The sequence below is a fragment of the Indicator indicator genome, chromosome 6, assembly GCF_027791375.1.
Source record: "Indicator indicator isolate 239-I01 chromosome 6, UM_Iind_1.1, whole genome shotgun sequence".
NCBI classification, from domain to species: domain Eukaryota; kingdom Metazoa; phylum Chordata; class Aves; order Piciformes; family Indicatoridae; genus Indicator; species Indicator indicator.
Window position 1 is genome coordinate 35998228 of NC_072015.1, and position 22463 is coordinate 36020690.

General features: G+C 37.8%; 1 protein-coding gene across 1 annotated transcript in view; it reads left to right on the forward strand.

Moving 5' to 3' along the window:
- ANKS6 (ankyrin repeat and sterile alpha motif domain containing 6) overlaps window positions 1-22463 on the forward strand; it is a 40788-nt gene that overhangs the window by 14866 nt on the left and 3459 nt on the right. The window contains exons 7-16 of the mRNA XM_054381838.1: window positions 2771-2981; window positions 3598-3647; window positions 4666-4869; window positions 6505-6670; window positions 8825-8994; window positions 12585-12774; window positions 14166-14282; window positions 16131-16198; window positions 17791-17907; window positions 18841-18937. Of these exons, the coding sequence (XP_054237813.1) occupies window positions 2771-2981; window positions 3598-3647; window positions 4666-4869; window positions 6505-6670; window positions 8825-8994; window positions 12585-12774; window positions 14166-14282; window positions 16131-16198; window positions 17791-17907; window positions 18841-18937 (1390 nt within the window). The remainder of the gene's footprint in view (window positions 1-2770; window positions 2982-3597; window positions 3648-4665; window positions 4870-6504; window positions 6671-8824; window positions 8995-12584; window positions 12775-14165; window positions 14283-16130; window positions 16199-17790; window positions 17908-18840; window positions 18938-22463) is intronic.

Sequence of the window (22463 nt, forward strand, 5' to 3'; positions counted from 1 at the left end):
GTTAGACTTTTTCCTCCTTCCTGCACGCTTGGATAGTTATTCTGTCAGACAGAGATACTGATTTTTGTGGGATTTATTCCCACCAAACCCATACCAGCCATCTCTTACAAGCTGTGATGACGTGCCGTTTTTTCACTAACAGACTTTCAAGTTAAGCGTTTCAGTTGGTAAATTTTCAGATTATCCTCTTGGGGTAAGAGCAAGTATATATTTGCCTTTTGCCTGATTTTTGTAACTTCTTTCATTTTCTTAACCTTAATTTGTTCAGAGGTCGTGTTATCTGTAATTACTCCAGGGTAATTTTAGTCAGTTTTGTCTGGTTTTCATTTGTGTAAAATATTCTTACTCTGTTAAGCAAATGCATGTGTTTTCCTACTTTCCTCCTATCAATGATATTCATAGTAAAATATCTGTGGGCTGGTTCTGAGGTTTAAAAAAAAAACCAACAAATAAACACTTTTCAGTGTTTCCAGTTTTATCAATTTTGTCATTAACTAGTAGAACTTTTTATTTGGTTGTGTTTCTTTTATTTGCAGTTTATGCATAATATAGGCCCTTGTTCCTTTACCTGCTGGTTATGTAGTAGATAACTGTGATTTCATCCTTTCATGTAGTGGATAACTGTGATTACCCCTTCCAAACAGGAACTGTTAACTGCTTTGTTTCCTGCCCTTTTGTGGACTTGGAAATAAAGTTGTGCCTTTTCCATATGGAAAAAAATGATTTCCTCTCTTTTTTTCTTGCTTGTGCTTCTTCAGCAAGTTATTCTCAATGTCAGTGTTAGATCAGAGTGAATTATCACATTTAGTTTCTTTTTTTAGATTAAAGTTGTCTGAGGGCAGACATTTCTTGTTCTTCCTCTTCCTCTTTCATGCCTAATATTGTTACAAATGTCTAAAATACTTCTCAAATGGCAGCAGCATTTTCTGTTATTTGATACTATTGCCTTTTCCCACTGCTACTAGATTTCAGCCTTTTGACAGGCTATTTTTAACCACAAATACATTTTTGTTACTTGCCTGCTTCAGTCTAGTTTAAAGCCCTTTATTCCAACTTCATGTATGATATGTGAGGGTATATGGAGAGGCCACAACCTTCTGCAAGAGCAGACTGGAAACTCCAGAGCTCAGACCACCATACTCTGAACATCAGAAGATGAGACGAATCTCTCCACTATCGTTCCTTTATGAACAGAGAGCAATAGTTTTTTGTATGGTACCATAGTAGCTGTACTTAGTCCATTTCAGATTAGCTTGTGATATGATCTAGTGCTAACAAAGCAGAAGCACAGTGGGAAGAGTAACAAAGATGAAAGGAACTTAGAAGTAATCTTTGTTACAGAGGCAAGCTAGCTTCAGTGAACAAAACCAAACCACGTTGTGTAAGCAGTCTGTTTTGTAAGATCATTGTACTGTATTAAAACTGGATGGATTATTTTTTTTTCCCTTTCAGTTCCTTTTGAAAAATGAATAAATACTGAACTGTGTGGGTTTTATTGCTTTCTTGGAACTATTTGTCTCTCTTGCCTTTTTCAATCCGGTCTTTATTGCTAAAAGTAATGTAAATCTTTATTAGTTATGGCTCCAAAGAGATACGGAAGTGTGAGAAGTCTATCCATTACTAATGTTCTGTGCAGATTTAGAATCTTTTTAATGGTCATGTGTCAGAAGGATTGCTTTACAGGTAATGAGTTTGCAGTTTATATTACTTTTACTGTATGACAGCTGTGAAGACATATATCAGTAAGCAGTTGAAAAATGTTAAATGCCAAGGACAGAGGGGAATAGGTACTGTGAGAAGGAATGGCTAGGAATAAAAAGTAAAGTAGGAGAATGTATTAACCTGGATTGATATCACAAAGCTGCCTTGATGAAGTATCATCACTTTTACATGACTTTATTATTTTTTGTAAGTGTTCCTGAAAGGGAAGCCACATAATCTTCAATACAGATTGCACAGGTCTTCTTAATACAGCCTATAGGTCTTGTGTAGCTTAGAGAAATGTCCTGCTAAGTACTTGAAGCACTTTGCTATGTCTGCCTGTGAAAATGTGTAAGACTGCAACTACTTGGATAAATTTTATTTTGAGCAAAGATGGTCTTTCTGTGTAACATTTTCCACATATGTGATACCTGTACCAATGGTGATTGTAGGAGTAGTAGTCCAGAGATGTGTGGTTCCTTACCTTGCTCTGTTTCAGCTTATAGTCTTTCCAGTCTGGCAGGGTTTAAGTTATCTGTGTAGCAACACTGCACGGATGGTTATTCTTTAGTTTTACAGGAATACTATCAGAACTCCTCTTCTTGTTTGCCACTGATTTTGAAAATTTTAAGGAAAAGCTTTCATGCAAATTGGATAAACTTCTATGCACTCCTCTAAAAAACAGAAAATACATATGCTCATTGATACCAGAGAGTCTAAGAATGGATGGTGAAAGTGGAAGTTACTGGGAAGATTAAATATTTGCCATGTAGCTGTAAAAACTTCCCATCTAAATTGCCCTAGTACTTTTACCTACCCTTTCAGGTAGTGCAGAAAAATACTGGTAAGGCATTTACCAGATGAAAAATAAGGAAAGAGGTTGATCTTATACCTACAAATTATGGTCAAGGATTCTAGTCATAAGTGCAAACCACTTCAACATTGCTTTTGTAGTGTATCACAAAAACTCCTTATCAGTGCTGTAAGGATTACTTAATTGTACATTTCTTCTCCTCTTTTTTTTTTCTTTTAGTTGGAACTAAATTATTGTGTCTTCTTATCAATCTAGTCCTGGTGGAGCAGGATGTCCAATCGATTCCGTAAGCTGAAGCTGACTCAGACATTGCGCCATGGATTTCCTTCCAGTCAGTTTGTGCCTTTTCCTGATGAGTCTGAACCATCACTAAATTCCACCATAAAAGCAGTTTCACAGAGTGATACGGACACCTCTGGGAATCTTGATGCTGCTACATCTTGGATTACAAATAACAAAGCTAGTGGTAAAGCCAGAATTGTCTTATGGGAAATGAGCTCTCATGGGATTGTCAAGATAATGCTATTTTTAATTTACTGATTTAGGTTATGGTTAGCCTAATATAATTGAAAAGATCCCTAGTGTATTTGTGGTATAGAGAGAAATCTTTCTATTCATGACTGGTGATCATACTGAACCTGAGTGAAGCATCATTTAAGCAGGAGAATGGTAATATAAATGATGTTACTGTTCTGTAGCAAACACCATTAAAGTGGACAGTAGAGGTAGGTCACTCAGAAGTTGTTAGTATCTTCAATTAATTTGAACATTGAAAACAAATTTATTTAAACAAATAAACAATTCTGAGAAGAAAGAGAGGTTGGGAAATACGAAATTGTAGAGTACATCTACTGAAAATGTAGACTTCTCCATGTAGGACCTCCACAGTTTGTGATGTGAAAAAAGATTATTGGCTTAACTTAAATTTAGGTACATGGCAGTGTCACTGGAAGGCTAGGTTCTGTGTGCTTACTGAGGGTAAAGCTGTTGACTGTTTGAAATTAATAAGCTATCTTTGAGAACAAAAGTAGGAGTGTGTAAGCAATCCAACACCATTTATGTATTTTTAATGTATTTTTTAGGTGTGAACACTGCAAAAGGAGGAAAGGATGATGAATTATTGACAACCATGGTATGTTGCAGTGCTCTTGGTGGGTTCAGCCCAATTCAGAAGGTCATGCAGCCCACATAATTTTCTTTTTCACTTGCTGTCCAAGTCAGTGTTAGAAAGAGAGCTGTCATTTGTCTATGGTCACTAGACAGGAACTGACAGGCTGCAGTACATCAGTAGTTCTTAAAGTAGGGAGTGTTACAAGTAGTATGGTATGGAAGCTGTTCACAAGTATTGAATTTCTTTCAGGAGTTACTCATGCCTCTGTATGTGTATGTACCTCAGCAGTGAATTAGTAAAATAGATGAAACAGCCAGAATGAGTTGCTGACAAGCAGTATGCTGTGAGGAAGACATGAATGGAACATGATACAATGTGAAAGTGAGAAGTTATTAATAGAGGCAACCGTGAAATACTTAATTTGGAATATTTGTTTGTGTTACTTTAGTTCTTTTGTTATGCTGTAGCTTTAAATTCCTCTACAGCTTGCTCTCTGGCATTAAATTTTGCTGGTTATCCTTTATGTTCTTTTTTAAGAAGATTCAGTGACTTACTATGTGGCTGGCTGACAAAGCTCCAGAGAGCCCAATTTGTTGGGTTGGTGGTTTTTTTTCCTTTTTCTGGAGAACACATGCAGCAGGAAAGGGCAGTTGTTCACTGTTTTCATGTGTCCTGTCTGGGAATACAGAAAGGACTACCTCATTTATTTGGAAATTAATTATTCACACTTCTGTTAAATTAAATGTGAAGCAAGATTCATCCCAATAAAGGAAGAGGCAATTTCTACCACTTAATGAACTGTATTAAATGAATGGGCATACTGATGGGTGCCAGAACATCCACTGGCTTATCTATTACTATGTGTCATGCATCTTCACAAGTACTATTTCTGTGGCTTGTTTCCATCTTATTTTGTTTAAAAATGCATTTGTCTCTGTCTTTTTATTTAACTTGCAATTTTGAAGCTATATCAGCTCCCAGCAGTCTTTCTTAAGAGGCTGCTCTTTTCTTTTCCCCTTTTGTTGTTTCCCTCTCTTAGCTGAGAAGCAGTGCTCCATTCACCAGGCTCCCCAGTGATAAGCTGAAAGCAGTGATCCCACCTTTCTTGCCGCCCTCGAGTTTTGAGCTTTGGAATTCTGACCGACCGCGACTCAGCAAAGAAGGCAAAGCCGAACAGATGAGAACAGCCTGGCCACAGAGGGCAATCAAGCATGATTTTAACAGCAGTGGGAACTCTGATATAGTAAGCAAACAAAATGTGTACAAAATTACTGTTATGTTTAGGCTGTGCTTACTGGAGAGCCACACTGTGCTTCCAATTAGAAATTACTTTAAATGCAGTGTCTCAGTAATGGCTTGTTCTTTTAAACTCTGCTGGTTAGGAGGGATACACCTCTCTGTGGAAAAAACATAAACAGAACAAAAGTTTTGTGTGAAATGAAATGACCTGTTCTCTGTTACCCAGAGCAAAGCCTTAATGAATTTGCTGCAAACTACTAAAGTGGCTGCTGGTTCCGCTTTTGTATGTTAATTTCCAAAGTAGGTACAGTCATTGGAGTGTGGCTGTGATTTGGAAGAAGACTAGAGGCAGAGGAAAAGAATGAGAAGTTTTTCAGTTTTCAGGAGCTGAAGGGGAGGGAAGAAATATCAGAGGCAGAAGTATGCAGATAATATTCTGAAAGGTTAGTAATAAAGTTGTAACAGTTAGTGTTCAAGGCATGCAGCCTTGTGGAAATACTGTAAAAAGGGGAAAAGTCTGAATAAATTCTAGTTTTTATAGAAGAAGCTTACCTGATTCTGAGATGGTTTTAGTAAAAACACAAAACAAAAAGAGAAGAGTTTGTTTATCTTGAGACAGGAAACGAACAACTTTCACAACCTTTAGCTTTGTAGTTAGTAGGACAAAAAGAAATGTTTACTCCCCTGACTTTAGACTCGAATAGCCAAGTGTAGAGATGTATTTTACTACTCCAGAACTGTATTTCATGTCAGTTCTAGAAATGGGATAACGAAGACATTTCAGGAGGAGCTTCTTTCTGTCTTACTTTTTTAGGTGAAAGTTAACTTAATATTAGTTGAGGTGATTTAGATGGAATAATGTGGAGTATTAGAAGGGAAGAGATAGATCACAGGAAGGTAAATGTTCATTATCCTAAGAAAGATGATTGTAATAACATAAGAGGATAATTTGCAACCATGTATAAAGTAAAGAGCAGGGGAACTATTGCCATTGATCTTTCTGTGAGGAAAGAAGAGTTTTGCTAAAGGAATAGGAAGAAGGAGAAAAGCTTAGAAAGTCAGAGTTGGAAGAAGTGATTTGGGAAACAATTAGAAACATGATAAAGCTGAGCTGCAAGAGCCACATGTCAGATGTTTGGCAGTGGCCAGTGGTGTAAAAATAGAAGAATTGAAGAAGGACATGAATGTGGTTTTGGATTTGGCTATCTAGATCATTAGTGTCTCAGTTAACAATAGCCTGTAAAATGATGCAGGTGTTGAAGACGACATGAAAATGCAACTGGAGGAGAGAGTTGCATCACTTGTTGTAGCTGAGGAAGAAACAAGGATATGGTGGATAGGAAGTAGGTGATACCTGTTTTGTAATATGGGAGAGAAGTGTGGGATTCTGCAGGAAAGACATTTCAAGTGATAATTATCCCTCTGCTCATAATATTGTGTATATTGTATTTCAAGTGCAGCATGTGTTTATATAAATATATATTCAGTATATTTGTATATCTAAAATAAGATTATTTCAGATGCCCCATTTGTTCTTCAGTGGAAGTTTCGGAACTTGCAAGAAATGAAGTAGCAGTCAAAGTTTGATCTTTGTTTCACTCTAATAAGAAAGATGAAAATTACTGTTCTTGTTTTCCAGACATCTATTAGCAAAGGTAATCGACCAGTCAAATTACCAACATTTGCAAGAAGACCTGCATCTCCTTCAAATTCCAACAACTTCAACCATTCTCCCCATTCTTCTGGTGGATCCAATAACATTGCGGGGATTAACAGACATGGAGGAGAACTGCATAACAGATCAGGTCCCATGCTGCCTTTATTTTTAATAAGAAAGTATTTTTTTTTCTGATTCAGCTAAAAAGTTCACATTTGTGATGATGGCTCCTACAGCTGTATAAACAAAACTGCTATAAACTTTGCCTGAACAGGATTGGACTTTGGAGACCTACGTAAGGGAACAAAAGCCTCATGTCTGTTATAGAAGTCTCATAATTTAGCCCTTCTGTCAGAAAAGGCATGTTGAGTTTATCGAGTCCACCCATGATGAGTCAAATGGATACTTGTTCATTTTAACATACATTTTGTAGAGCTTTGTCTTAACCCATTGTCATAGTTATTAATAATGAATTATGACATAGGAAATATTAATAACAATTATTTCTCAATATAAAAAATATTAATAACTTATTTACAGTATGTATGCAGAGTCTAGTGTACAGTTGTGGACATAGTCACCGTAAACTAGTACAGCTTAACAATTTTGAACCAAATTAGAAAAATACAAACCAGTTATTCAATAAGAGAACTAGGGTGGAATCTGCCGCTTGTCCACTAGGGAGTGACTCAGGAGGCACCTGGCAGCTGAATGCAGTGGTGAGGCTAGGTGTCAGGGCACATGCAACTAAAGGAACCTTTCAAAGAGACTTAAACCAATTTTTTTACTCATGAATTATGACTCCAGGAGCTACTGGGCTGCTGCTTTACAATCCACAGGTTACAATACCACATGCACTAGAGCATGGAGATTTTAAACAGAACCAAAACTGGTGTTAGACATGTGAACACTGAAAAGATACAGTTTCTTTTGCTGATGTGGTTGCCAAGCTGTTTGCTAAGCTGGTTGCTGCTGAGGCTGGGGGAGGCAGCTTTCTCCTGCTGCTGCTGCATGGGCTTCGCTGGGGTGTGCTGGAGTCTGGTTCACCTGGAACAGGCTCTCAGGCTATTCCCTGGTGCTGGCAGCGCTGTGGAATTTGCAGGATGCTGTGGGGGAGCAGCTCCCCTGGCTCAGCTCAAAAATGAGTGAACATCACCAATTCCACTCAGCAGCTGCTTTTCCCATTTCTTCTCGGGGCTGTGGCAGCTGAGTTGCCTGGGCACTTGGCTTACAGGGCTGTGGAGCAGCAGGCAGCTCCTTCTCCTGCGACTTAGTGGCTGGCACAGGAACAGCTGGGCACGGTTCTGGCTTTGGCTTGGAGGTCTGCAGCTCCATGCTTGCAGCACACACGCTTAGAACTGCCAAAAGGGATTTGGGCAAATTCTCCCCAGCTGGCAGGGGCATAGATTCTCTTGCAACTCAGGTGAGGTCTTGGTTTTCCCTGGATGTGGCCAATGGGGCTCTGTTCCTCCAGGGCATGGTTAGGCAGCTTCTGCTACCGACAGGACTGCAAATATGACGCTAAGCTGGCTGTAGTTTTGGTACATCTTATACAGAGGACTCTTTGCTGGGTTCTGGGTAAACTGAGGCACGATGGCACTTCCCAGGTAGAAAGGCTTCTCTCCAGACTATAGACAGAGGCAGAACACGTGCAAGGAGTGAGAGCAGAAGCAGAGCAAAGGAGCAAGAGAGCGTGAAGAACAAAAGAGCAAAACTGTTTACAATTTGGGTAATATTTATAGTTTGCTCAAGGCTTGGATTTAGCCAATAGTCAAAGTAGGTATGTACGTCCTTAGCCTGTGGCAGAGCATATAGGCAGAATATGCTTGGAAGAAACACAAGTACAGCACAAGCATCCCATAAGGTGGGTGTGTGCTCTTGTTTATCCAAACAAGACAGGATGGGTTGTTTACCCCAGCTTGTTGACACCTGGCCCTTTGTTTTCTTAGCTCTAGGCTGAGTACCCACTCCCGAAGTGAAGAGGAAGGGGGGTTTGAGCAAAACATGTAGGGACATGTTTTGGCAATATTTGGGGCATAATTCTGGGCATTATGCACCCTTTACCCACACCTATGTTGCTTACTTTTTGTTTAAAATAAAAATTGGTTTTCAATTAAAAATAAGTGTTGTATCTGGCAGTTGTAATAACAATATGGTGAAGCAGCTTATAAAATCTGTATCCAAGAGTCTGAAAGTCTCTTGCTTCATCCAGTCAGTTTTTAAAAGAGTGGAGAGAGGTGAATTGATAATTAAATACTATGATGCAATGGTTTCCTTGACTCTCTTTTCATTTTTTTCTTAGGTGGCAGTGCGGATAATGTTTTGTCTCAGATTGCAGCCCAAAGAAGAAAAGCAGCAGGCTTACCTGAGCAGAAACCCAGCCAACAGCATAGTCCAGTTCAGGCAACTCCTTCATCCACTCTGTCTGACTTGCAGAGTGCTCAAATTGTTGGCAATGGACATGTTGTAAAGGTACAGAGAAATGTATTTTTTGTACTTCTAAATTGGCTGATTTTAGTAGTTCACATATCAGTCATGGATGGTTGATGAATCTAACTGCATGACACTGCACAGCCAAAAAGGTCTACAAACCTTTACAAGTCTAGAAAAGATCAGGCCTAATAATAAAATAGAATTTTGCTTTATTATCAATTTCCTGCTATTTTAAAACCAGCAAATACAGTGCTTGATCTTAGGGTATATCTGAATTGTTATTTTCGTTTCTCATACTTCTTTCTATGGCCCTGATTGAGTCCAGTGTTTTAAGTTAGTTCTTCTTGGACTTTGCAGTAGTATAACTGGTTTTCCTCCAAAGGCACAACCTGAGTGCACCACCTGAGACAATTCCTATTAGGTTCTGCTGACCACAACAGTGTGCATGTATCTAGTCTGCTCCACAAGGTGTTCTTTTTAAACAGTATGAATATTAAGTTGTTATCACCAAAGTCAGGTTTTGCTTGTGAGTCCAAGCTATATTACCTGTACTGACTTACCTATCAGTTTCCTGGTATAGCTTTATCCTCATGACCTGCCCATTTCTGTGCATGTAGTTCAAAGTTAAGAACTCCTTTTTAAGGATTAAGATTGTAAATTCTCAGAATCTATGGAGACAGGTTAGAAAGCAGCATCCTAAGAGAAGACTCACTATTGTGAAACGTATGGGTTTATTCCCACAGGGAAACATTACATTTCAGAGAGCAAGAAGAAAACACAGAATTTGTAGTTTTAGTTCTGATGTCTGGTATTCTGAAAATGTTGAAAGACGTGACCAAGAGCAAAATTTCTGGACTTTCTGCTTGTGTAATCTCTAAACAGCTTGTTTTGCTTTGTTTTGTTCTCTTGTCGTCTTTTCATGGGATACTTCTTGAAGTCTTGCCCAAAGAAACAAAAAATGGCCAGAGTATAAAATTATTACATCTACTATCTCATTCTGCAATCTTACATGGCAGCAGTAGAGAAATATGTTAATTTATTGGGAAATATCTATGATAGATGAAGTTAGAGCATTGTTCAGTGATTTAATTGACATCTCTGGACAAAAATTAGAAAAATAAAAGTGTGCACCTACCAATGCCAAAAGAGTTTCCACGAACAGTCACTTTGTCTCTGGTCTGTCAGTCCTAATTCTGAAGGGACTACTTGTTGCCTTTCAAAAATGAGATTGGGAGCTAAAATTTGTAATCCTGTTGGACCTTGAAAACCTCTGGGCTCGTACTGATTCTTTGGCACATAATAATCTTTCCTTCCTTTCTATCCCATGTAACTGCTCCCTGGGTTATAAATGATCTATCTCTTTCTTTCATGTAGACAAAACCACTTTATTACCCTCTTTCTTCATTAACATCTCCTCTATTGAACAACTACAAAATGCTTTTTCTTTTGGAGGTGGTCTGACCAATTAAACTCTCTGCAGTTCCTCTCAGCTTGTTTTTTTCTTGGAAGTAATTCCATCAGAGCTGTTCGTGTGCCCCCAAAAATCTTACATTTCCACAGTTGCATTAATTAGCCTATTAAGATATAATACCTGTGCCTGTGAGCTTTGGCCTGAAGGTCTTGGGGCCTGTTGTTACAAAAATGCTGCCACTAAGAAGTTTAATTAACTTTCCCCACTCACAGGGGAAGATATTAGTGGATAAAAGAAAAGCGAGGTGCAGTGCCCTACAGATCATCTTCTGTTCATCATACTGTTGAAAAGATTTTTAAATAAGAATGATGCCAGGATGTTGGAAAGGCAGCAGCTCTTTGATGTCTAGGTAGATTAAACGATTTCTATCCACCAATAACCTGTAGTCAGTTTGGATTTCACTATAGATGTTAATTTGTCACATCTGAGGTGATCTTTTGGACATTGGTGTCTTTTGGGAGTACACAGTCCCATATGGATCCACATTGCCTGCAAAGCTTAAACAGCCTACTTGGATTTTGTCATCATCAACCTCAATACTGAAAATTTAGCATCCATATCCCTTGTGGAAATGCTTGTGCTCTCTCATTAGGATGATGCTGTCTAAACTTGGAAATAGCTGATCTAAAAATCAACTGATATTACACTGATCAGTTTTGCAAAAATTGTCCATGAGGGATGGGATTGTGCAAGCCTTAGAGAAAGGAAAAGTAAAAACTTACAGGGTGATGTAATTTAAATAAATGTAGACAATGTGCTAGAGAGAGACCATTCTAAAATACCGAGGGCAAATAACAGAACACAAGGAAATTTGGGACAAAAAAAATTTAACTAGGTCCCAGTTCTCTTCAGAGACCTCTCAAGTAAGTATAATGCACCATTACTTTAGTCAATTCAATTCAGGGCTAAGGTGGTAGTATTTCTGGTGAAGGATAGAATAATGAATATTACCACTCAAATCAGTTTATCCTTTTAATCTGCATTTTGTAGAGTTATAGAATCATTAAGGTTGAAGAAGACATTTAAGATTGCAAGTCCAACCATAACCCAGGTACTATGACCACTAAACTGTATCCTGAAGTGCCACATCTACATGCTTCTTGAACACCTCATGGATGAGGACTCTGCCTGTTCCAATGCCTCACCATTCTCCCAGTAAAGAAATTTTTCCTAATGTCCAGTATAAATCTCTGGTACAGGGGCAGGATAACTTCCCTACTCCTGCTGGACACAGTTTTCTTCCATTAACTAGAAAAGTTTCATTTATTCCATAGCACTGAAGAAAAATTTCAGAGAGGCAAGAGCCACTGTCGTTATCTCTTCTTGCCTTGTTGCCCAGCTCAACTTTTTTATTATATTTTTCTTGTCATTTTGACTGACCAGAGGTATTTTAAGTTAAACTCTGAATTCAGGAATCCAGGAAAAAATCACCTAAGACATTTTGTAGGTCATGTCATGTAAACAACAAAACGTATGAAGTAATACGTAGAGTGAGGAATTTAGGAAGTGATGTACCTTAACTTGTTTTGGAAAATAGTATTCTTACTCCTCATTTTAATTAATTTATTTTCCTTTTTTCCATGCTTCCAAATTTTATTAAATATTTACAAAATGTTTAATAAATTTGAGAAATTTGAGTAATTTTAGGTAATAACTTTTAAGTGTTGACTGGAAACTTTCATTTCAGTGGAGCAAGGGGTTTTAATACACCTGAAACTTAATTTGTGTTTGCTACATAATTCTGGTTTATCCAACATAAAGTGCTGCTTCAAATAGCATCTGATACACTTAGAAAAGCTTTAATTAAGACTTTGTTTTATTAAATGTCTCAATTAAAAAGCTGTGTTTTCAGAGTCAAAGTGATTTCAGATTTTACAGAAAGAATGATTGTAGTGCTTATATATAGTATTGCTTTATAAGAAATAGTTTCCTTATTCCAGAATTACAGGCTTAATAAATATATTTTTCTTGATGAATTTGAGAGGACAGACTCTAACCTGGGATAAATTAGTGTTTCTCAATATAAATCAAGAAGCTTCTAGTTGTGACTACATGCTCTGTAGAAATTATGTGCAACTTAAATAATGCTGAAGCATTGTATGGAGGTAAGCCTTTTTTAATTTTTTTTTAACTGAAATGGTTATATTATTAACTACAGCAAAAACTGGAGATGAACAAGAGGCCTCCATCTGGGACTTCATCTACATCTAAGAGCACATCACCAACTCTCACACCTTCCCCATCACCCTCCCCGTCTCCTAAGGTTCACAACGCAGAGTCCTCCCTCTCTTCATCTCACAGACAGGGCAAGAGCAATGGCTCCAGCAGTGGTACTATTACAGAAGATGGTAAGTCACTTAATTAAACAGGATTAATCAATCAAGGGCACCAAGTGTTAAAAGCTATAATTGTATTGGGTGAGAACTTCTTTCTAGAGAAGTTATTTTGGTGTTTCTTACTGTGAGATTAGCACTCCTGCAGTAACTGTCTGTTTATCTCCCAAAAGCTGTGATCTCTTCTATTTAAAGGAAGATTAGTACTATCTCAGAGTTGTCATAGAGCATGCAGGTAGGCTATTCTTTCCTGGCCTTCCTTCCCCCTTTTATTGCTTAAATCCTGTTTTTCACTGTTTGCTGAGGGTAAAAAATGCTTTCACTACATTTGAAATTATTTTTTAAAATATAAATACAGTGAAGCATGGCACTGCAGAAATACAATTTTGGTTCACAGCAAGTCATAGATACATGCAATTGATTTTTAAAAGCTGCATTGTATTTATTTTTTTAATTGCAAATATAACCTTGTTTGAACCTTACTTTTCAATAAGATTACAACCTTTTAAGTTGTACCTTTAAATCTAAGTTACAACACTTTCTTTTTAAAAGTCACATAACTGCATGAGAAACAGGATATCAATTACTCCATTTTCTTCTGTAGGCATCTCAAAAAAAGTGGAAAAAACCCTCCACAAACAAACCCCATGATGCAGAATCTTTTAAATAGGAGATTATAGAATACCAAGTTGGAAGGAACCTCAAAGATCATCTGGTTCAACCTTTTTTGCAAAAGTGAAAGGTGGAGGTATCTTCCATCAGGTCCCTGCAAGAGGCATTTTATATTATTTTTGGGGGTTTTCAAAGTGTCTGTAATGGTTTTGTTTTCATTTATGCTTTGTCTGTTGTCATTGTACTTCCATTTAACACCAAAGAGAGGTGATATTTGAGCCACTTTCTGTCCTCTTCATAGTTTAGCTGTAACATAATCTTTTCACATTTCAGTTAGTGCCATTTTATAATGATTGCTTGATAACACGAGAGTTGTTGGTGTACAAACATATAACAGGAAGGTAGCTTGCTGGTGGATAACAAGGGAATTCTTTAAGGTATCAGCGGTTCCAATCTCACCTGTCACAACCAAGCATTGTGACTGCCCCACTAGCACCATGATACAGTGAGTTTCCTCTGTAGCAGAGGTAGTTTGTCAGAAGCCTAAGTACTTCTGGGTTCATCATACTTGTCTTTTAATTCAACGGCTCTTGTTGTAATTTGATTCATCTGCAGCTGTACAAATGCCCATAGGGCCCAGCAGTAATCAGAAGAGTAAGTACAGAAGCCCTGCAGTGTTAACTTTTGTTTTTCTTTCAAGTAAACTTAAATGAAAATAAAATTATTTTCTTTGAATGTTACTGTGAGGGAACAGAAGGCAGCAGGGTTCAGAGGTGTGCATGGTTTCTTTTTAGGAAACCACTTGGTGGACCATCAGCAGCTTGTCCCTATTCTGAGAACCAGTGATGTAGACAATCACGAAAGACAAAACCATGTGAAAGTAAAAGGAGGCTCTGAAAACTTGGAGAAAGGTAATCTTACCCTACTCTACTACAGAGTAGTACAAAAGAGATGATAAACAGGAGTAATCCAGCAGAACCAGTAGAAAGCTCTGAGAACTTCTCCAGAGGTGTAGGTAAGGAAGTAGAGGTATGAGTAGAACAAAAGGAAAACGTGATATAAAAGCAAAGGAGAAAGAATATGTTTTCAAGAATTGTAAAAGGTAGAGGTTTCAAGTTTTGTTCAGACTTAACACAATACAGGAACTGGAAGAGGGAAAGAGGAAAAGAAAACATGAAAGGCTTTTAGCTGAAAGCATTGTCTCTGTGTGAAAGATTTTAGATGTTGCAGTTGCTCTGGGCTCAAAGACCCTGGAAATTTCTTCCTGTATCACAACCAATAATTGAAGCACACTATGAGAAGGATAACAAACAACGTAAAAAAAAAAGTTTAATAATGTATCGAAGAGCTTCTAATGAAACTTTTTATTTTCTTTCTGTAGATGATCTTTTTCATCAAACTGCATGGAGAGGTTCTCATGCTGTGTTTTTAAAGCTGCTTACCTTTTCTCATGGATTAACCTCACTTGTCAGGGTACTAAAGCTTTTAGCCTTTTAGCCTTAACAAATCATGCTAAGCATACCAAATTAATTGGACTTGAGGTAAAAACCCAAAGCCCTGGCAGAAAATAAGACTCACCAAGAATTTTTCACTTCAGTTTTCGATGGGCTCATCTATATAACAAAGGAGGTTTCCAGAGTGTTGCACAGAAATGTGTGCCCATCTCAAGATACTTGACAGTCTTCAGAGAAGCTTAAAGAGTGAAATTCTTTTTCACATTTCTAGTGATTATGAAAGAGGAGGTGCAATCAAAAGACAAGTTAAATAAATAAAAGCAAAGTATATTTGGGAATGGAACAGTGCTGTTTTTGCAATGAAAGTGAGCTTATATGGGAAAGATTAAATATAGCTGGGTTGTATAATGTAATCATTCATATTTTTCATTTTGACTTTGGATTTCTTAGTTTAACTGACCTCTTTGGTACTTCATGGGGAAAAAAAAAAAGGAAGTAGTCACTTGTGACAACAAAGCAATAAAAAGAAACAGAATCCTTAGTTGAGAGAGGTAGTGTGTAATGAAGAGAAGTAATGATTGGGTTTTTTAAAACTGCATTTATGCTTTTTAACTGGCTAAACACATTTTAAGTATGTGAGAAGAGTCCCACATACTTAAATCCAGCTCTGTTGACCTTGCAAGGTAAGCTTATGAAACCTAAAATTCTGCCCAGATTTCATCTTAGGTGTATTTTAGCCGTATTCAAGATGCCTGGATGTCAGGCATCTTGAATGCCTTGAATGAGAAGAGGTTCAGATATACTCTTGTTCTATCAGTGTTTTGAAGGAGCAAGGGTAGGTTGCTTACATTACACTTGGTCTTTCTGGATCATGACATGGAAATACGTGTTTCAGTTCACTACCTGTTTGGGGAGTTCTGCTGCCTAACCAGCATGATCTGGGTCAGCCATCTGGGGCCAAGCACCTGTGTTTTATATGCTTAAGTAACTGAAGTACCTGGGTTGTCCTTAGTGGTTTGTTTTTGTAAGATCTTTTTAATGAGAAATAAAGGGCAGTAAAAAAAGAAGGATTTTATCCTAGTAGGGTAAGAGTAGATGGAATTAAGAGTATACAGAAGTGAGGAAAAAGTAAGCCAATATTTTAATTTCTGATGCAGCATAAATGCTGCATTTTATTATCATATATCCTTGTGAGGAATATATGTTTAAATACCTTTTCAGCAGTTGACAATATAGAGGTCATTGAAGTCTTTTCTTATCCATGGGATGGCTTTTGTTTTCTTTTTTCTTTTTCTGTTATTACAGATGAGCTGACTGGCATCCTTAAAAAATTGTCACTTGAGAAATATCAGCCTATTTTTGAGGAACAAGAGGTATGTCTTTTAAATTTTTTTTTTTTTAACTCTTTTAGCAAAGCTGGGGTGCAGCACATATTGCATCAGAATTGTGATCTCCAGTCTGAAATGGAAAATTCTACAACCATTTCTGGTAGTAAAGAGGACCTTGAAATATGTACCAACTGATATTCATGGCATTCTTCAGGATGCTGCAAATGTCAGTGCTTTTTACACTGAAGCTACAATTTTGATATAGATAGGTGCTTCAGTTTGGTTTTTTTTTACCCTCTGTTTTTACATTCTGTGCTTTCTATATATGGCTATATCCAATGTGGCTAAACAATTTATAGAACATAGTGTATTACCCCTGGAATCACAGCTGGGACCTCATTTGCAGATGGAGAACAACAGAGTGTGAGTCACTGAGGCAGGTCCTTTCTCTTACTTACCTGCTGTGAATAAACAGCAAGAGAATTGGATTGGGGAACTAAAGCATCATTGTAGACCAGGCCTGTGACAGGGACTTGCCTGAAGGATGTAGTGACAGTAAATATTGATGAAAAGATGTAAACCTAATTCATCACGATGTTTAAGACAGCATCAGTTGTAAAGAATAACTGTGTGTATGTGTTTGGCCCAAAGCAGAGGCAGTGAAGGGACACATAAATTGACATTGCTGCAGAGTTCTGGATACAGCACCATAAACACAGATTATTTAGCTTCGTCTGCACTGTGCTTATTATTGTTCCCTTGTGTGGTAGGGAAAGAAGCATTTCGTAGAAATGGATATGCTCTGTATGTGAAGGTTATATCAAGATGCAAAGTTTCAGATATTTGTCCTTATGACAACACATCTTATACATGAAGGGGACCTACAAGAAAGCTGAGGAGGCACTTTTTACAAGGGCTTGTAGTGACAGGATGAGAGGCAACAGCTTTAAGCTGGAAGAAGGGAGATTTAGATTAGATATTAGGAAGAAATTTCTTACAGAGAGGTTGGTGAGACACCTGAACAGGTTGCCCAGGGAAGTTGTGTATGCCCCCTTTCTAGAAGCGTTCAAAGCCAAGTTGGATAGGGCCTTGAGCAACATGGTGTAGTAGAAGATGTTCCTACCCATAGTGGGGGGGATTGGAACTAGATGATATTTAAGGTCCCTTCCAACCAATTCTATAATGTGTTGATAAAATTAAAAATGATAAATGAACAAACCCTCGGTTTTCCTCAGGACACACTGGAAAAGTACCCACAATATTCTGAAATTCCAAAAATGCTTGGTGGGGAGGGACAGGAAGAGAGAAATCTTAGGCTTATTCAACTAGCTTCCACTAGCTAGAATTTTCATGGTGAGTGTGTTTTATATTGATAGAGCTTGTCTGGAAAAAAAATCAATATTTGAAATAGACTATGATAAGTAATTGAATTATTAGCAACAGATTTAAAACCTGACAAAAGACTGGTATAATGGGTAATGCCTGGTGCTGATAATTCATTACACAATTATGTGGGCATGAAATTTGTAGCAAGTCTGTACAACTGAAAAGAGTCCATACACTTTTGACCATAATAGTCAATATTTGCCTAGATAAATTTGTCTTTTTTCCTTTCTTTTTTTACTTTTCATGTGTAGGTGGACATGGAAGCCTTTCTTACGCTTACTGATGGTGATCTGAAAGAGCTGGGTATTAAAACTGATGGATCAAGGCAGCAAATTCTGGCAGCTATTTCTGAACTGAATGCAGGAAAGGTACATTTTGAAATACTATCCTTGGGAAACTGCTTAGGGGTTTGCTTACATTTTTAATTCAAGATAAGTTTCAAGATATGGTTGAAGCTGTTAGAAAAGCCAAATTAATGTTTTCCAAACAAAATAACTCATGCATTTGTTTAGTGAAAACAAATTGTTTTATGATACTCCCTCTTTCATTACCTGTTTCCTAGTTCAGTGACTCTACAGTTCTTTTACAAAACACTGGAAATTGTATCAGAGGCTATTAATAACAGAAACATTGGTAATACTGCATTTGAATATTGAATGTTGATTTCAACAACGCCACACAAAATACTCTGGCCGCTATAGGCCAGCTAGAGAACGTAATGTGAAAGGAAAGGTCTCTGTTTTGTCTTAACAGGTTTTGGTTTCTCTGTGATTAGGTAAACAGCACCTGTTGTTCCTTACAGTTTTTTATTGCCTTTTAATTTAAAATGGACATAAACAGATTTGCTAACGATGGCATACAGTAAGCAAAGTTGTGTCAGATGGATTGTGAACTGGAACCTTTCTTTAGTCAGGCCTGATGAGCCTTCTAAGCTGCTTTTCCAGTTTTGCAGTCCATTCTCGCTGATTCTGGAAGCTTGGGTAATCAAAATAGAAGTTCTCCGAATTAAGATCAACAGCAGCAAGTGATGAGGCTAAAAATTAAGGGAGGTAGGTTGTTGTAAAGCTAGGAAGGAAATAATGAAAATGCTTCTATTACTGTCTGGTAGTTTCAGGAAAAGATTACTACAAGATATTCTAGGGAGATACCTGATAGGTAAGGATTTGTTATTACTCCTAATAGTACACTGTGACTCTGTGGCCATAGACACACATATTGGCACTTTTGCTGAACTCTTAATAAATTAATTGTTTAAACATGAATTCAGAAATGCTTTATTTTAATTTATTGTACTTTTACAGGGACGAGAGAGACAGATTTTACAAGAAACCATACACAACTTCCACTCTTCCTTTGAGAGCAGTGTTAGTAACACACGACCTCCAGGTCATTCCCAGTGTAAGTAGCACCTGAAATTAATACTGGCTAGAAGACAGAACGTGACAAACAAGCCAGTAAACTGCTTTTTGGGTTAATGATTGATGTGTGTCTTTGTCTTTTGCTGAGACCGTAGAGGTGACTGCAGGGTGAAAGGGTCGATTATGTGTAAGATTTTTTATACACCCTTCAGTAGTATCTGAAGTAAGCATAAGATTTTTGTTAGGCATTATTAAACACCAAACATGGATTTAAGTATAGAGAACTATAGCATACACTACACTGTATATAGTGTGAATATATATCAGCAGTGAGAGGTGCATTTCTGTGCAATTCATAGTTTTGCATGCTCTTCATAGGAGACAATTTCTTTAGTGTGATCAGGTAGATTAAATGTATTTAAGGTTTACAATTCAGTATACTAGATTAGATAGCTGTGTTAATTCTGTATTTAGGTATGTATGCATTTAGTTATTTCATATAGGTAATATTTTTATATGAGTATTTCTTTGAAATTCCTTTATTCAATGGCCAGGACTAAGTGCTAGCCATTGCTGGAGAACTGCCTTTTGAAATGTACTATTACCAAAATGCACAGAAAAGTGTTGATGACCTGTAACAAATGAATACATGTACTGCAGTCATCCCTACATATAAAAGCTGCTAATCTCTGTCCTGCCAGCCACCTGAGCTAAAGGCAGATATGCATCTGATACACAGGTTAAGGAATGGGGCAAAACCTGTTCATATGCGTGTTTTATATGTGGATCCATGTTTTAGGAGGAACATGGAAGCCACTGAATGTCCTTGAAAAATTCATTAAGTTAAAGTGCCACCTACTGTCCTTCAATTGCTTATTTTGCTTCTTGCATCCAATTGTAAAATAATGTCGTTTGTTCACTGGTTATATTAAATAATACCTCATGTACTGTATGCTTTAGGAGGCCTTAATAATGAGCAGGTGCCAGTTGTTCCAGTCTCAGTAATCTGTGTGAAAGTAGGTGCTAACTGCAGGCCTTCTGTTGTCTTGTGGAAACCTTGGTAATGCTGGGGTAGTCAGTGTCTACTGCTTTTTGTATTCCAAATAGCCTGCCTGCCCGTGAAAGCCACTGTCAGGTGTCACTATGCATTGTGCAGCATGCTTGCTGTTCTCAGAGTAGTCAGCATGTGTGAGAACTTCTAGATACCTCTTGATAACATCCCAAACTTGAAGAGCCTCTTCTGTAGGTATTACTGGGTGAACAGAAGCTGCCACTTGAGATTTGATAACATGGTGCAATGTACTGGAATGCCTCAAGAACTGGAGAAGTGTACAGATGTAACGTGTCTCCAAGCAACTTGCTGAGCTACATAGTGTCTTGAAGACAGCCAAAGACAGTAATGGTGGCAGTGTTGGGGAGAATATGCTTTTATAAGAATGGAGGCAACAGTTGCTCCTGCTGACCAGTTGATAAGATGCTGCAAGGAGGCTGTCATCAGCTTTTGGGTTTTTGTGCGTGAGAGCTCTATGAAATAGGTTTGACTGTGGAAGAGCAACAGAAGCAGCTAAGAAGGAAGAGATCATGTAGATAAAAAGGTTTTCTGCACCAGGTAAGCTGCTTTTTATTGAAAAAAAAGTAGCACTGGGACCCTTATGTAGTCTCTAGAACTTGAAATAATTTCCAGGAATGTCTGATATTTTAGAGCATAAGAGCAGCTGTACTGAGTCAAATCCAAGCTTCATACAGTTCTGTTCTCATCTGACACTGGTGTGAAGCACTGCTTGCTTTCATTTGCTATGCCCAGAGTTCTTTTGCTTCTTCCTACTGGATCTGAAAGTACAGTGGACAATTTTTGCCTCTCCATTGCCTTCATACCACTGATGATTTTACAGATATCTGTGATACTCTTCCTCAGTCATGTTTTCTCCAGACAGAAGACTTAAAAGCTGCTTCATCATTCCCTGTAGTGTTTTCTGACCTCTGATCTCTTTTCTTTTTCTACTATATATCCTTTCAGACTTGGAAATATCAGCCTAGCATACCATGCTCAAGATGTAGGCATATCATGGATTTACACATGACAGAGTAATGTTTGTTTTTCATTCATGTTCTGTTTTCACTTCTGTAGCCCTTTTCTAATTATTTCTAGTGCTCTGTTTTTTTGGCTCTAACTGAAGACTAAGTTGATATTGATTAGAACTACCTCTTACAACCTATTTTGTCTACTGAGTGAGCTCAGAGTCTATCATTTTCTATAACTACAGAAACACATTTTTTAACATGTGCTTTAACTTCCTGTTTGTCTTCATCAAGTTTTGTCTGTCTTATTGTTTGGGCACAGATGTCTCACGAAATCTTCCTGCAAGTCTTCTGTTTTCCTTTATTTTTATTTTTATTTACATGGAAACATGGGAAAGTTTGTCACTTCACTCTGTATGCCTTTTCAAAATCATACATTAAATATCCTGAGTCCTTATGTAGATCCCTGGGAAATGCTGATAGTGAATCCCTCTACTATGGGAAAAAAATCACTCTTTACTCCCATCTTCTGTCTTCCTAACTGATTATTTATCTACACAATAAACTGCATATTTACCCTGTGGGTTCTTTACTGTCTTGAGAGCCAGCCTTGGACCTTGTGAAAAGCCTTGCAAAAAGCCAGCCATCAAGTTGGACCTCTTTTATCTACAAGATGGTTGGCACCTTCAAGGAATACCAGTAGTTTGATGAGGCAAGACTTTTCAAATCCATTTTTATTTGTTTCCCACCAAATTTCAGATTCTTTGTTACAGTTGATGCTCATCTGCCTGATAGTACTAGCCATCTCACTGGTCTGTTCTCTGGAGCTTCTCTTGACCCATTACAAAAATTAGCATCTTTATCATCATGTCTCAGTTCCGTGGCAATTTAAACAAGAACCAGTTCTCTGTACTCAGCATTTCAGCTGCTTAATCCTTGTGTTCCTCTAGTGCATCTGGCTTAGCAATTTAGTTGCTTCATGTATTTGTTTCATAGCCTTTTCTTACCAGTACTTCAGGTTAAGATACTTTGGGCTCCCACAAAATTAAGGTGTCTGAGATGAGAACCTTCCCAAGCTTTTTCTGATGCAAACTGAATCCTCTAGCTCATTATAATCTAATTATTGATTGGCATCTCATGGCTGCATCCTGTGATGTGTTTGAAGAGTAATATGTGACATTTTTATGCTTTTCTCATGGTCCACAGCCACTGATTTCTCTACAGCTCATCCTAGGAGCCTGTCTGGACACCATTAGGAAGAATTTCATTTCATTCTTTGTCGTTCCAAACTTGCTGGGATACGACAAAAACTCCTGGAATAGTTGTTGACAGTTTGTGGGGTTTTGGCAGATGAGCTATTTCAACTACAATAAAGCCCACTGTTGGAAGAAAGATTCCTTTGTACATTGGTTGCTGTGTCATCCCTGAGGCAGGAAGTGAGATTGTTCTGCTTTTTCTGTCAGGAGGGTACAGAGATTGCTTCCTGCCTGTGCCAGTGATACCAGGTTAGGCAGTGGTAGCTCCATGTTCCAGGTCTTGCCTGAACT